This window comes from Plasmodium chabaudi (assembly GCF_900002335.3).
Source record: "Plasmodium chabaudi chabaudi strain AS genome assembly, chromosome: 12".
In the NCBI taxonomy this organism is placed as follows: Eukaryota; Apicomplexa; class Aconoidasida; order Haemosporida; family Plasmodiidae; genus Plasmodium; species Plasmodium chabaudi.
The window spans coordinates 991,822-1,005,141 of record NC_030112.2 but is presented as its reverse complement, the minus strand read 5'-3'; the positions used below and the strand labels follow the sequence as shown (position 1 = coordinate 1,005,141).

Here is a 13,320-nt window from a genome sequence, read left to right as displayed (position 1 = left end):
GGTAACAAAAAAAAAAAAAAAAAAAAAAAAAAATCGTTTACATTTTTTACCTATATTCAATACGTATGCAAAATAGGATGGCGCCATATATTTTTTATATTTTTTTTCAACGAAGCATAGATATTTATAAAAATGTAGGACAAAAAAATATATAAAATATATAGCATTTTTATTATTCACTATGCTACAAAAATATCAATTATTTTTTTTCATCGATTTCAAAAAAATAAAATATTTTTTTTTCCTATTTTTTATCTGGAAATTGTTAATTTAGCATATGAATTTTTATCTCATTTCAATCTATGCCACATACATATGCATATACAATAAATATCCCGAATAATATAAATGCAATTTTTATTATACGAGCTGAAAACAAGGGTATTGTTATAAAAATTGCATTTATGTTATTCGGAATATTTATTTGCAATTCGGCAATTACTATGTACATGTAAAAATGTAACCATGCAGTGAAAGACAGAAGAGCCAAACATGTTCTATACCAATTAATATGCATATGCATGGGCAATACATACTAAAGCATCTCTATATTATCCGCCATTTAAAAAATATGTATTTATTTCGTATAGGAAAAGAATAAAGACACAAACTGTATGTAGTATATAGTATGTAGTATGCAGTAGTATAATGCATGTTTTATTTTTGTGAATTTTTTTAATTATTTAATAAATTTTTAATATATTGTGAGTTTCAAAAAAATTATATATACATATATGAACGTAAATGTGTATATTTTTTTTTGTTACGCTTTAACCTTAAAAACAAAACAAAATATACAAGACAATAAAATACCCAAATAACGAAATGATAAAAAGAAATACTACACAAAATAAACATATAAAAGGAAAAATATAATACTCGAAACAATTGGGAAAAAAGAAAAAAATTGTAAGTACAAAAAATGTCGGAACTAATATTTTTTCTTATTTTCCCCACAAACTTTTATAAATGTTGATAGTATTTTATATTTATAAAAATATAACAAGTATAAATAATAAAATAAATCAAATAAAAATTGTCCGATATACATATACCATTTGTTTATATTAACGATTATATGATCATTTTATTTTTTTAATTTGAATTGATAAGTCTAAGTGAATCTTGTAATGCTTTGGTGTAATGATTAACTGCCTGTACAATATCATCATCAGCAGCTTCTCGTGCTTGCGATTCCATTACTAAACCATTTTTTATAGTTGATATTTCTTCAAGTACAAAATTTTGGAAATTTTCATTTTTTCCTTTATTCTCTCTTTTAATTTCTTCAATGTATGATATTATTTCTTGGTATTTGCTATCTCGAATTTTCTAAAAAGCGAAAAAAAATGCACACATGTATGTTATATATACAATATGCTTATACCATTTCACATGACTAATATGAAATAAAAAAAAAATTATGCACAAAATAGCTAAAATAAAAAAATGTTCATAAAAAAAAATATTCTTCAAATGGCTAGCTCATTTTTTGAAAATTGTCCACCTAATTTTGATGGATTTTTTAAATGTGCATCCCATTTCATAAAGGGATTAAAATTGCAACCATGGTCATGTAATTTATTTAGCAATAATATATAGAGAAAAAAAAACGTGATAATACAACAAAATGTAGAAAACGTGGAACCATATATGAAATAATAGACCATTTCATTACCTTTTCATTAGCGATTTTGCTTTCAGATTTTTTTTCAATTTCTTCTAACTTTTTACAAATATTATTTTCCTTTTCCTTGTTGTTTATTTTGTCTTGTTGAAAAGAGGCTTGTAAATTTGAAAATTCTTTTGCTATATTATTATTTTTTTTCTCGAGATTTTGTATACATTTTATTTTTTCATTTTCTATATTACCACTTATAGTATTAATTTTATCGTTTAATACTTTTATAGCATTTTGAATTTCATTAACTTTATCATTAACAACGTTTTCAATTTTTTCTTGGACTTTTGAGATTTCTGATGAAAAAATTGTTTGAATATTTTTATTATGTTCAATTCTTTTTTTAATTTCACTATTTAAATTTTTTTCTAATTTATTAATTGCTTCTCTAATTACATATATTTTTTCCTTTTCAACTGATTTTTTTTGCATTATTTCATTTTTTATCTCTTTTTCGAATCCTTCAATTTTTTCACAAAGTCTTTTTATTTTTATTTTTGTATTATTGTTTATACATTTTTCATTTATATCAAATGACTTTCTAGGGATTTCACTAAACATTACATTATCATTATCATAATTCATGTTGTTTCTTTTTTTTAGACTACATCCGAGATTGTTTTTTTTACCAACTTTGGTTCTTTCACTGCTCATTTTATTTGTTTTATAAAAAATGTTATCATCATCATATATTACTTCACTATGACTATTTTTTATATTTTTCATATTGCAGACATTATTTATACTGCTGACCCTAGTCATACATTTAACACTGTTCATACTGTTCACTCGATTTATGCTACTCATATTTAATTTTAAATTTGTATTATTATTTTTGTCTAGAGTATTTTTCGATGTTTTATTATTTCCACAGTAATAGGATATATCGTTTTTTCTTAAACTTGATGAATGATTAAAATTGTTTTCATATATATTTTTTGAAGGAACTTCGCTAAATTCATGTGTTTTACGATCTTTTTTTTCGTTTTTATTTTCTTCTATATGACTATCTATTTTATATGTATTATTATAAATATCTTTATTCTCTTCCTTTGAATTGTTTTTATTTATGTCTATACAATTTTCTTCATTCGTATCAATAAATATATTCCTGCTTAGGCTTCTTTTTGAGCCACTATTACTGATAGTACTTCCAATATTACTATCAGTAGTACTACCAATATTACTTTCGATTGTATTACTTATATCACTACTTCGATTACTTTTTATATCATCACTAATATTTCTTATATATGTTTTTTTTAATTTATTTTTTTTATTTCGTTTTTTAAACAAATTATCGTAATATATATTGTTAGCACTACTATTATTACGAAATTTACTAAAATTACTATAATTTTTATGACTGTTAATATTATTATGATTATTTATTCCCAAAAAATTATCCACTGTACTGTCTTCAATATTATTTTTTTCGTATGAACAAGATATGCTATTATTCTCTCTTTTATCAAAGCTGTTTTCGCTACCCTTTCTACTATATTTCGATAAGTTGTCATATGTTTTTTTAAAAAATTCGTCGTTATTCTTACTATTAATTAAATCTTCCTTTTTATCAAACATTATGGGAAATTATTAATAGCGTAAATTTTAGTGGGGAATATTTTATACAATTATTGTTACACTATATATGCACACACACATATATTTTTTTTTCTTTGTATTATTATGTATATTAAAAAGGCGTCTTTTTTTCTGAACAGCAAGGTATTTTTTTCACACTTTATTTGTTCTACTTTTTTGTCTATCACACAAATTTATAAATTTTGCTAAAACACTAATGCGATGAAAGGGGGTAAATATTTTTATAACACATACACTATAATATGGAAAATGTATTCACAAAAACGGCTTTAAATTTTGAGATTAAAATAAAAAGAAAAAAGTTTATATAAACTATATACCAAATAGCCAACGTTCTATATAGTAAATATCTCTAAACTGTGAGTAGAGTTTTTAGAAAAGTTTATATACAAATAGAACGGTAATATAGGAAGAAAGATAAAAAAAATAATGCAAACACTTTAACATATGAAATGGGAAATACTTTTTATGCTTTTATTCTTTTTACACGCAAAAAAATGGATATTGTGAATTAATATATGTATGTGTCCTTAATTTGTTTTATTTATTTTAATTTTATTCGATTTTAAATAGCACAAAGAAAAACAAAAAAAAATAATAGATAAATTTAGAGCATTCTTTTTTCAATTAAAAGAATGTATAAAATCATCAAAATGTCAAACAATTCACATATACGAACAAATATTATTGTCTTATGTAAAAAAAAATAAATATTATAGGCAGAATAATGACCAAATAAATTATATATACATACATGCACATATTTTTAATTGTTCGAATGTTTTATTTGTCTTCCTAATTGATAAGATACAAATAAAACTTATTTGGTTGGTCATATATTTTTATATCAACAAAAATAAGTATAAAATTGGAAAATATGTATTCCCAAGTTATGCTATATGTATATACCACGTCAAAGTACGTAGTAAAAAAAACTAAATAACAAACCAAACATTGAACAAGTAAATAGTCACATATATATATTATATGCAAAATACATAAACAAATAATTACTATCTTATATTTGCAACTGTTCTAAAAAGTATTTATGTATATATGCATGTCTTTTCAAAAACAAGAAATAAACACAACCCGGTTAAACACATTTTTTGATATACAAAATTATAAAAATATAAAAAAATAAAGAAACAAAAAATAAAACAAATATTGAATACAAATTAAATCACAAAACAAATGAGTATATAAACAAATATTATATACATTATATGTATTTTTATTTATGCAGAATAAATGCAGTAGTTGCATACTATATGCAACAATTTTATTTCATTTTATGGTATTCACATTATGTTATTTGGAAAAATAAAATATATTCCATAGTTCTTCGTATATATATATTGCAATATAACACCCTTAAAAAATTTTAAATAATAAAAAATTTTATAAATGCAGCCTTTTTGGTAAAAAAAATATGTATGTATTTTTATTTATGCGGAATATTATAGCATACTGCATACAAATATTTCATATGCACATTCTTATAAAGAATACAAAACATACATAAAAAATTGAGAGTCAATTTAGTTTAAGGTGTATATTTACTATCATGTTTTAATTTGTCTTTTTGATTACATTTCATATAGTTTTTATATTCTATTTGTATTCATAATTTTGTATTTTTTTAATATTTTCCCTCTGTTTTATTTACTTATTTCTCTATGATTTTTATTTTACTTATACTATCATATCCTGCAATCATGGTGCACATATAAGTAAATTCCCTTTTATGAAAAATGTAACACCCCCATAACTGAAATTGTATTAATCAATATAAACTATGAACCTCAAAACAAATTATAACAAAATTAAAAATTAAGATATTTCTATTATGGCTTTAATTCATATTATAATAAAAAATGAGTATTAAAAAATTGTTTTGTTTTATTTTTTTTTTGCCTTTTAAGCAATTTTTAAATAGAAGAAAACGCCGCAAAAATAGAAAACTATAGAACACCCTCTATCATATGCTCAAAGCATATACACCTATTGCATATAAATATATTTTTTTTTCTCTTTATATTATTTTTAAAATATATTTTTTTAATAATGGCATTTATTTTTAGCTGTAAAATTATGAGCTCTCCAAGGAGTTTTATTTTTTAATTTTTTTATATCAATATGTAGTTAATAAAAAGAAAACTAAAAAAGTATGCTTACATGTTTATTTCTATATTTGCTTATGGATATATTATCATTTTAAAAATTATACAATATTTGTGTGCATAAAATGGTATGCTTTTATCACACGATGATGTTTATTAATCCGTTGTTTTCATAATGACATAAACAAAAATTATAAAAAATGCTACCATGGATATTGATATGAAAACAAAAAAATCAAGTACATTATCAGGACACAAAGGTTTGTATATTTTGTATAAACAGCTTACTGTTTTTTTAATCTATAAATTTGTCTCTATATATTATTGTAAATGGTGTATGCATGTTTCATTCTATAATAAAACTATATAATATATGTATTTGTTTGCTGATGTTTTTTTTCTTGTTAAATACAGCGTGCATAACTAAAATATTATTCAGCGATGATGAAAATTATATCATAAGTTCAAGTTTAGATAATACTGTTCGCCTTTGGAATGTTAACACATTTTTGCATATAAATACATATAAAGGTTTGTAATTTATCTTGTTCATAAAAAAAATTAATATAATATGGCATAGAGTGACCATTTTTTTTGTACCATTCATCCTATTTCATTCTCTCTCGTTTTTCACATTTACAGATGTCCATAAAAAGGGAATAAATGATATAGCTCTTTTCCGAGATAATACAAAATTTTTCTCAGCTGGTATATACCAAATTTTTAAACTTAAATATGCCCATTTAAATGTGGCACTTTTAATTACACACATATTTATGATCCAACCTTTTCCCTTATCTTCAGGAAATGATTCACATGTATATCTTTGGGATACCTTGTCCAACAAAATTTTGAACAGAATTAACGTAAATGGTTACAAAAAAGGACAAAAAAAAAAAATAAAAAAAAAAACGTAAATTTTATGACATGTTCATATATTTATTAATTTTATTCACAGATAAGGTAAATGTAGCTAAGTTACACAAAGACGAAAAATTGCTTATTTGTAGTAAAAATAACTCAGTCAATATCTATGACTTTAGAGAAAGAGATTTCAAAAAAAAAAATACTCCCTTGCAAGTTCTTAATGATGCAAAGGACCTTATTTCTGAGTAGGCATATGCACAAGACGTGTTTTCGTCATAAGTATATATGTGAGTGTGTGCGCATATATATTTGTTTATTTGGCTAGCCATTTCATTATTTATTTGCTTATTTTTCGGTTTCCCTTTTAGCATATTTGTCGACGACTTCGAAATATACAGTTGCAGTATCGACAACTCTCTGAGGCTCTATGATATTCGAATGGGCAAAATGATGAGCTACAATATGCACTCCTCCATTCTTAGTATGGATGTAACAAACGATAGAAATTATGTCTGTGCTTATTTGATAGACAACACTATTAAATTAATAGAAAAAAATAGCGGTAAAGAGAAATAAGATAAAGGAGTTTCTTCCTCATTTAAACCCAATATTATCCTTCAATATTTTATATTAAACATATGATAAAATATATAATCATTTTTTATTTTTTTTTCATGCACAGGTATTGTGCTAGGATTATATAAAGGCGATACAAATAATAATCATAGAAGGAATATAAAATTTGATACTAAAAACAAGTTCATTTTCTCCTGTTCTTATAAAGACGAATTGTGTATATATGATATTGTTAAAAGTAACATAATAAATAATGATTCGTTTTATGAAGAACTGAAATATGAAGAAAATTTAGATATTTACAAAAATACATATTATAAATTACATATTGGAAATCCAACATACTATTTAAATATTAATAAGCATGTATTAGCAGAAAATGCTTACATAGACAAACATAAATATAATTCAATTTTAAATAAACACAAGTATTATGGTAAAAAAGAAACTAAATCTTCATTAGATATGGAGTTCCAAAACATAGACAATAAATTAGTATGTGGTGATATATATGGCAATATACATATATTTAAGTTGTATTATTCTTAACAGTTTTTAAAACAAAATTAATTTTCAGTTAAATATGATGTTTTTTATTTTGTTGGTGTTATATTTGGTTTCAATTTACTATATTTTTTTAGTGTTCTATTTTTTTGTTTCCGATTTGGTGTTTTATTATTTTATTGGCACAAAGAAGGTCAGGCGAAACTATCCTCTTTATATGTGCCCCCCAAAAATATATGAACAATTCATAATTTTTCATATTATTATTTTTATTTTATGCTAGCTAAAAGCCAAAATGAAATTGAAAAAAAAATTGTCATACGCTTTTAAAGTATTAAATGCTTAATTTTTATGACTTTTTCAGAATTTTTTTTATATTTTACATACCCTATAAACATATTTAAAATATATTAACAATTTTGTTAAAAATATTACTCAAATGGGGAGTTAAAAAAAAAAGGGGAAATAGCTATTATATACAATATTAGCTGTGTATTTTCTTATAACAATTTATTGGCTAGTCTTGTAAATATTTTATGAAAGAATATAATAATTAAATCTTTAAAGAAAAAAGTTAAGGTATGATTTTAAATAGTATTACACCTTTAAAAATATATTTGCTCATTTGTGTAAAAAAAAAGTAGCAATAAAGATTTTGTATATGCATACATAAGTCATACACTTGTGTATTCCCTTTTTTTCTCATATTTTTTAATTTAATTTTTATTAATAAAAATATTTTTTTATTCATATAATTATTTTGAATTCTTTAATAGCAATCTTGAATATTTATAAAAATAAATGCGAACTTATCATTTAGTCTTGTTTATCATAAAGGTATTATAATTGTTGAGCTAGCAAGGAAATAGTCTCACCATTATTTGAATATATATCGTACATACATTTTATATATGTGTCACCTTTCCTACTCACACACACAATTCATAATATTTATTTCATTTCCCCATTTTTTTTATCGAGAACAAAACAGCACTTTATAATAATCACTGTTACATAGCAATTTTTCATAAAAAGAATTATTTAAATATGAACGTATTTTTCTTAATTTTGTTATATCAATTTCTATAATTAAAGTTGCAAGTGCAATTGCGTATATGTGAAATATATACGCGTGTGCATTATTAACATGTGTTAGTTTTTTTTCATACACAGTTACACATTTTTTTCATAATATAATAAGTTAATCTGATTAGTGTACTAAAATAATTAAAGAATTCATTCCCGTGATTAGTCCTGTTTAAGGTATAACACAATTTGCCCATGTATATGCGTTAAAAAAATATATATGTGCACACCTAGCAAATCTAACAGTTTTAATATCTCTATATTATGAGAAAGTACGGAGGAAACACAAAACGAAACAGAGATGATGAGGCAGATGAAAGCAACAATGGGGATAGAAAATGCATCACATTGGTTAGAGCAACATTATTACCAATTTTGAGTATAGGGAAAAATGAAAAAACAACATTATTTACACCATTTCGAAATCCATTACCAGGATTCGTAAGTAATAAAAGTTTATATTTAAAAAAAACATTAGGTGCTAAGGTAAGGAAAACAGGATGGATAAACTTGATGAAAAATTCAATTCCTAGAAGATCAGATGAAACAGGTGATGAAAATGATAAAGTTGAAGAAATAATAAGAAAGTTTGATCCTTTAGTTTTATATGAAGATGAAAATAGTAAAATAGAAGTCGATCCAATATTAGCACAATATTTAAGAGAGCATCAAAGAGAAGGTGTACAATTTGTTTTTGAATGTTTAATGAATTTAAAAGATGAAAAAATAAGTGGATGTATATTAGCAGACGATATGGGATTGGGAAAAACATTACAAAGTATAAGTGTGTTATATACATTATTAAAACAGGGATATAATAAGAAGCCAGCTGTAAGAAGGTGCCTAATTTTATGTCCAGCTAGTTTAATAAATAATTGGAATGATGAAATTAATAAATGGTTACCAAACAGATGTACTGTAACATGTGTTAATGATAATGCAAAGGAAAAGATTGTAAGTAAATTAGAAGGTTTTAAATATGATTTAAAATCAACAATTTTAATATGTTCCTATGAATGTTTTCGTATTAATAATGAATCAATTGATAAATCAGCTATAGATATGATAATATGTGATGAAGCACACCGATTAAAAAATGATAAAACAAAAACGTACACAAGTATATATAAATTATCAGCAAAAAAAAGATTATTATTATCAGGTACACCAATACAAAATGATTTAGGCGAATTTTTTGCATTGATTTCTTTGTGTAATCCTGATTTATTTGATGATACGAATTCATTTCGAAAAAAGTTTGCGAACCCAATATTAATAGGACGAGATAAAGATGCAACAGAAAAGGAGCAACAGATTGCATCTGAGCGTTTAGCAGAGTTATCAACTATTACTAACAAGTTTATATTAAGAAGAACTAATAATTTATTATCTAAAGTTTTGCCAGTAAAATATTTAATAAATATTTTTGTAAAATTAAACCCGATTCAAGAAGCTTTATATGTATTATTTCTAAAGGATAAGAAGTTATTAAAATCTGATAACTCAAATAACAAAGTTAATGTATTAATTAATATAAAAAAATTAGAAAAGATATGTAACCATCCTTTATTACTCAATGCAAATGATATAAAGGACATTGGGCATATTCCAATCGTAAAACTGATTGAAGATGTGGTAGCAGAAAGTGGAAAAGGTCGAGGAAGTAAAATAAGTAATAAAAGTAGTGTCAATTCGTCTGCTAATGCTAGTACAGAAAATATCAGTACCAGTCTTAACAATAATAATAATGCTTCTAAAGATGGAGAATATTTAAGAGAAAGAAGAAAAGCAGTTGAATTAGATTATGATAAATCTGTAAAAAAAATAATAGAAGAATGTAAACGAGATGTATATAGATGTTATTATAATTTATCATCTAAATTTCAATTGTTACATTTTTTACTTAAAACAATTAAACAAGATACTAATGATAAAGTAGTTATAGTCAGTAATTATACGCAAACATTAGATTATATGGAAATATTATGTAAAGAGAATCATTATAAATTTGTTCGATTAGATGGTGGTATAAGTATAAAAAAACGACATAAAGTTATTAGTGATTTTACTAATACAGATGATATATTCATATTTTTGTTATCGTCAAAATCGGGAGGATGTGGTATTAATCTGATAAGTTCAAATCGACTTATTTTATTAGACCCTGATTGGAATCCAGCAAATGATAAACAAGCATTAGCAAGGGTTTGGCGTGAAGGGCAAAAAAAAATATGTTATATTTATCGATTGTTTTGTACAGGTACTATTGATGAAAAGGTATATCAAAGGCAGATAAGTAAAGATGGTCTATCTTCAATGATTGTAACAAATACAAATTTATCTAAAGATCAATTATCAGATGAAAACGTTAAAAAATTATTTAATTATAAACAGAATACAATATGTGAAACACATGATAATATTGAATGTAATAGATGTAACTTTAAAGATAATACAGAAGTTTATTCGGAACAGTTAGAAGATTTTGAAGAAGAAGATGTAAATACTTGGGCTCATCATTTAAATATCGATACAGTACCAGATGCAATTTTAATTAAAGCAGTTAAAGAGGCAACGGAATATAAAATAAATCATATGAACACATTGCCAATACTTAAAAAATTAAAGCAAGATTTTGTTACCTTTTCTATGAGTTGTAAAATAGAATTTAGAGATGATCTTATTAAACAAAAGGCAAACAAAAACAATGTTTCATATCAACCTATTGTCGTGTCAGACAAAAAAGAAACTCCGAAGTCGAAGCGAGCCAAAGGAAGAAAGGCCGACGATTATAGCGATAGTACCAATGATGAAGAGGAAGAAGAAGAGGAAGAGGAGGAAGAGGAGGATGACGAGGAGGATGACGAGGATGAGGAAGATGAAGATGACGAAGAGGAGGATGAGGACGATGACGAAGAGGAGGATGAGGAAGAGGAGGATGAGATGGACATGAAAAAAAAGGACTGTACAAAAAAGCTTCGAGAATTAATGGAATATCAGAAGGAAAAAGAATTAATTAAGAAACGAAACCATTCGAGTGAAATTGAAAAACGAGAGGAAGGAGAGAAAAGTAGTAGAGATAATTCATTTTCACATAGAATTGAGAATTCCAAAAATGATAAGAAAAGACAAGACAATAATATTATTGAATTAAATGGTCAAGAAAAATCGACAAAATTAAAAATGAATGATAAAAATTCCTATGAAGATTTAAATTCAGTACGTGTTACAAGAAATATGACACAAAAAAATTTGATGGAACTTTTATCACAAGATGATGAATCAAAAGCTGAAATTGTCATATCACAAGATGAAGATATGTCAGTTGAAAATATAAGTACTGATAGTTCCTGCTTTGTATGATAGACATAAATCTATGTGACTATCCCTATGAATAGTGACAACCAATTAGCCAAAGATGAAAATCGATTACCCCTGTTTTTTATCATATAGTATAGCAAAAAATAGAAGTTTTACAATGTGTAAAACTTTTGAGAGGTATATAACTTATTATGAAAGAAAAGGATGGTGAATAAATACCTGATAATTATTTGTGCGAACAATAATATAGATACATGAAGAGATTGTTAATTGGTGCAATAATGGAGTGTTAAGAAAATATAACTGTATAGGATCATAAAACTGTTAAGCAATGTCTATGGACGTATAACTATTATGAAAGGGATGCACATACAGAAAGACTTTGAGGTGCACTGCGCATGTGTCATGTAATCTCCATACGTAAATGTTTTACAATTATTTACAAATAGTTTTATACCTACTTTTACATGCTTACTATTGTAAGGTGATAAGTGTGAGATATAAAAATTTTGAATCCGATTTTGGAGGTGCCACTGAATCAGCGTATGGGATGCAACCAAGATTAAAAATTTATTTCGCTATTCTTTTTGCTGTTTTTTTCGCTGTTTTTTTCGCTGTTTTTTTCGCTGTTTTTTTCCTAATTTTTTTATTTTTCTTTCCAATTTTACTTTAGAATTATTTTATTATTTTTATTTTTTTCAATTTTATTTGCTAATTATTATTCATTTTATTATTTAAATTTTATGTTGACTTTTTTTTTTTTTTGCCGCATTGGCACTTGGTCCAAAAATAGTGTATATAGTTGTGTGATTATATTTTTTTAAAATTTTATAAAAAAACGTTACGCAAATTATTTGTTTATATATTATGAGCATCATAGTGTTAGAACAAAGTATGTACTCATACACGTTTGATTAAATATTTGGTTTACAAATAAAATTAATTGGGAACGTTTATTTTATATGGTCCTACAAGTAGCAGAAATAATAAAAATTAGGGCAAAAAATATATATAAATATATATACCTTTTTTTGCTAGTTTTTTTTTTTCTTATATATACCTTAGTTTTTGTAATGAATTTTTTCTTTTTTATACTGTGTAAGCTATAATTTTATTTGTTAAAAATTTAATAAAAATAAAATATATTAAGAAGTGCAATTGTTCTTTGACAACATCATAAAAAATGGCGAAAGATAACGTTAAAAATTTTGCGTAGAATTTTAAAACTTTTTTAAGTGCACAAAAGCGTGTTTTTGCATACAAAAAGGAAGAGCAAAAATATTGACAAAAAAAAATCATCATCATTTAGTTTTTGTTTTTTTCTTCTATATTATTTTTTCTGATGTTTTAATTTTTCCTATATTTTTTTGCTTATACATTTTATAATATTTTTTACGATTTACTATTTTTTGTTTATTATTTTTTGTTTACTATTTTTTGTTTTATTATTTTTTGTTTTTCATTTTTTGTTTTTTATTTTTTGTTAAGATTTAATAATTTGAATTATATACCGTCCCCATCATGTGTATGTATTATTATGCATCACAGAATAGCTTT

The 13,320-nt window shown here is 24.2% G+C and overlaps 3 protein-coding genes across 3 annotated transcripts; 2 read left to right on the top strand and 1 right to left on the bottom strand.

The window, feature by feature from the left end:
• Positions 1-1,095: 1,095 nt before the first annotated feature.
• On the bottom strand, positions 1,096-3,265 carry PCHAS_1227600 (filament assembling protein, putative; the record flags this gene model as incomplete). Its single annotated transcript, XM_733752.2, has 2 exons — positions 1,096-1,332; positions 1,679-3,265. The coding sequence occupies 2 exons, from the start codon at positions 3,263-3,265 to the stop codon at positions 1,096-1,098; spliced, it is 1,824 nt and encodes a 607-aa protein (XP_738845.2).
• Positions 3,266-5,617: 2,352 nt separating this feature from the next.
• Positions 5,618-7,401, top strand: PCHAS_1227500 (mitogen-activated protein kinase organizer 1, putative; the record flags this gene model as incomplete). Its single annotated transcript, XM_016798930.1, has 7 exons — positions 5,618-5,669; positions 5,824-5,940; positions 6,052-6,117; positions 6,214-6,282; positions 6,368-6,521; positions 6,645-6,838; positions 6,959-7,401. The coding sequence occupies 7 exons, from the start codon at positions 5,618-5,620 to the stop codon at positions 7,399-7,401; spliced, it is 1,095 nt and encodes a 364-aa protein (XP_016654285.1).
• Positions 7,402-8,706: 1,305 nt separating this feature from the next.
• PCHAS_1227400 (DNA repair and recombination protein RAD54, putative) lies at positions 8,707-11,805 on the top strand (the record flags this gene model as incomplete). Its single annotated transcript, XM_740049.1, has 1 exon — positions 8,707-11,805. One exon carries the CDS (start codon positions 8,707-8,709, stop codon positions 11,803-11,805), a length of 3,099 nt encoding a protein of 1,032 aa, XP_745142.1.
• Positions 11,806-13,320: the final 1,515 nt, after the last annotated feature.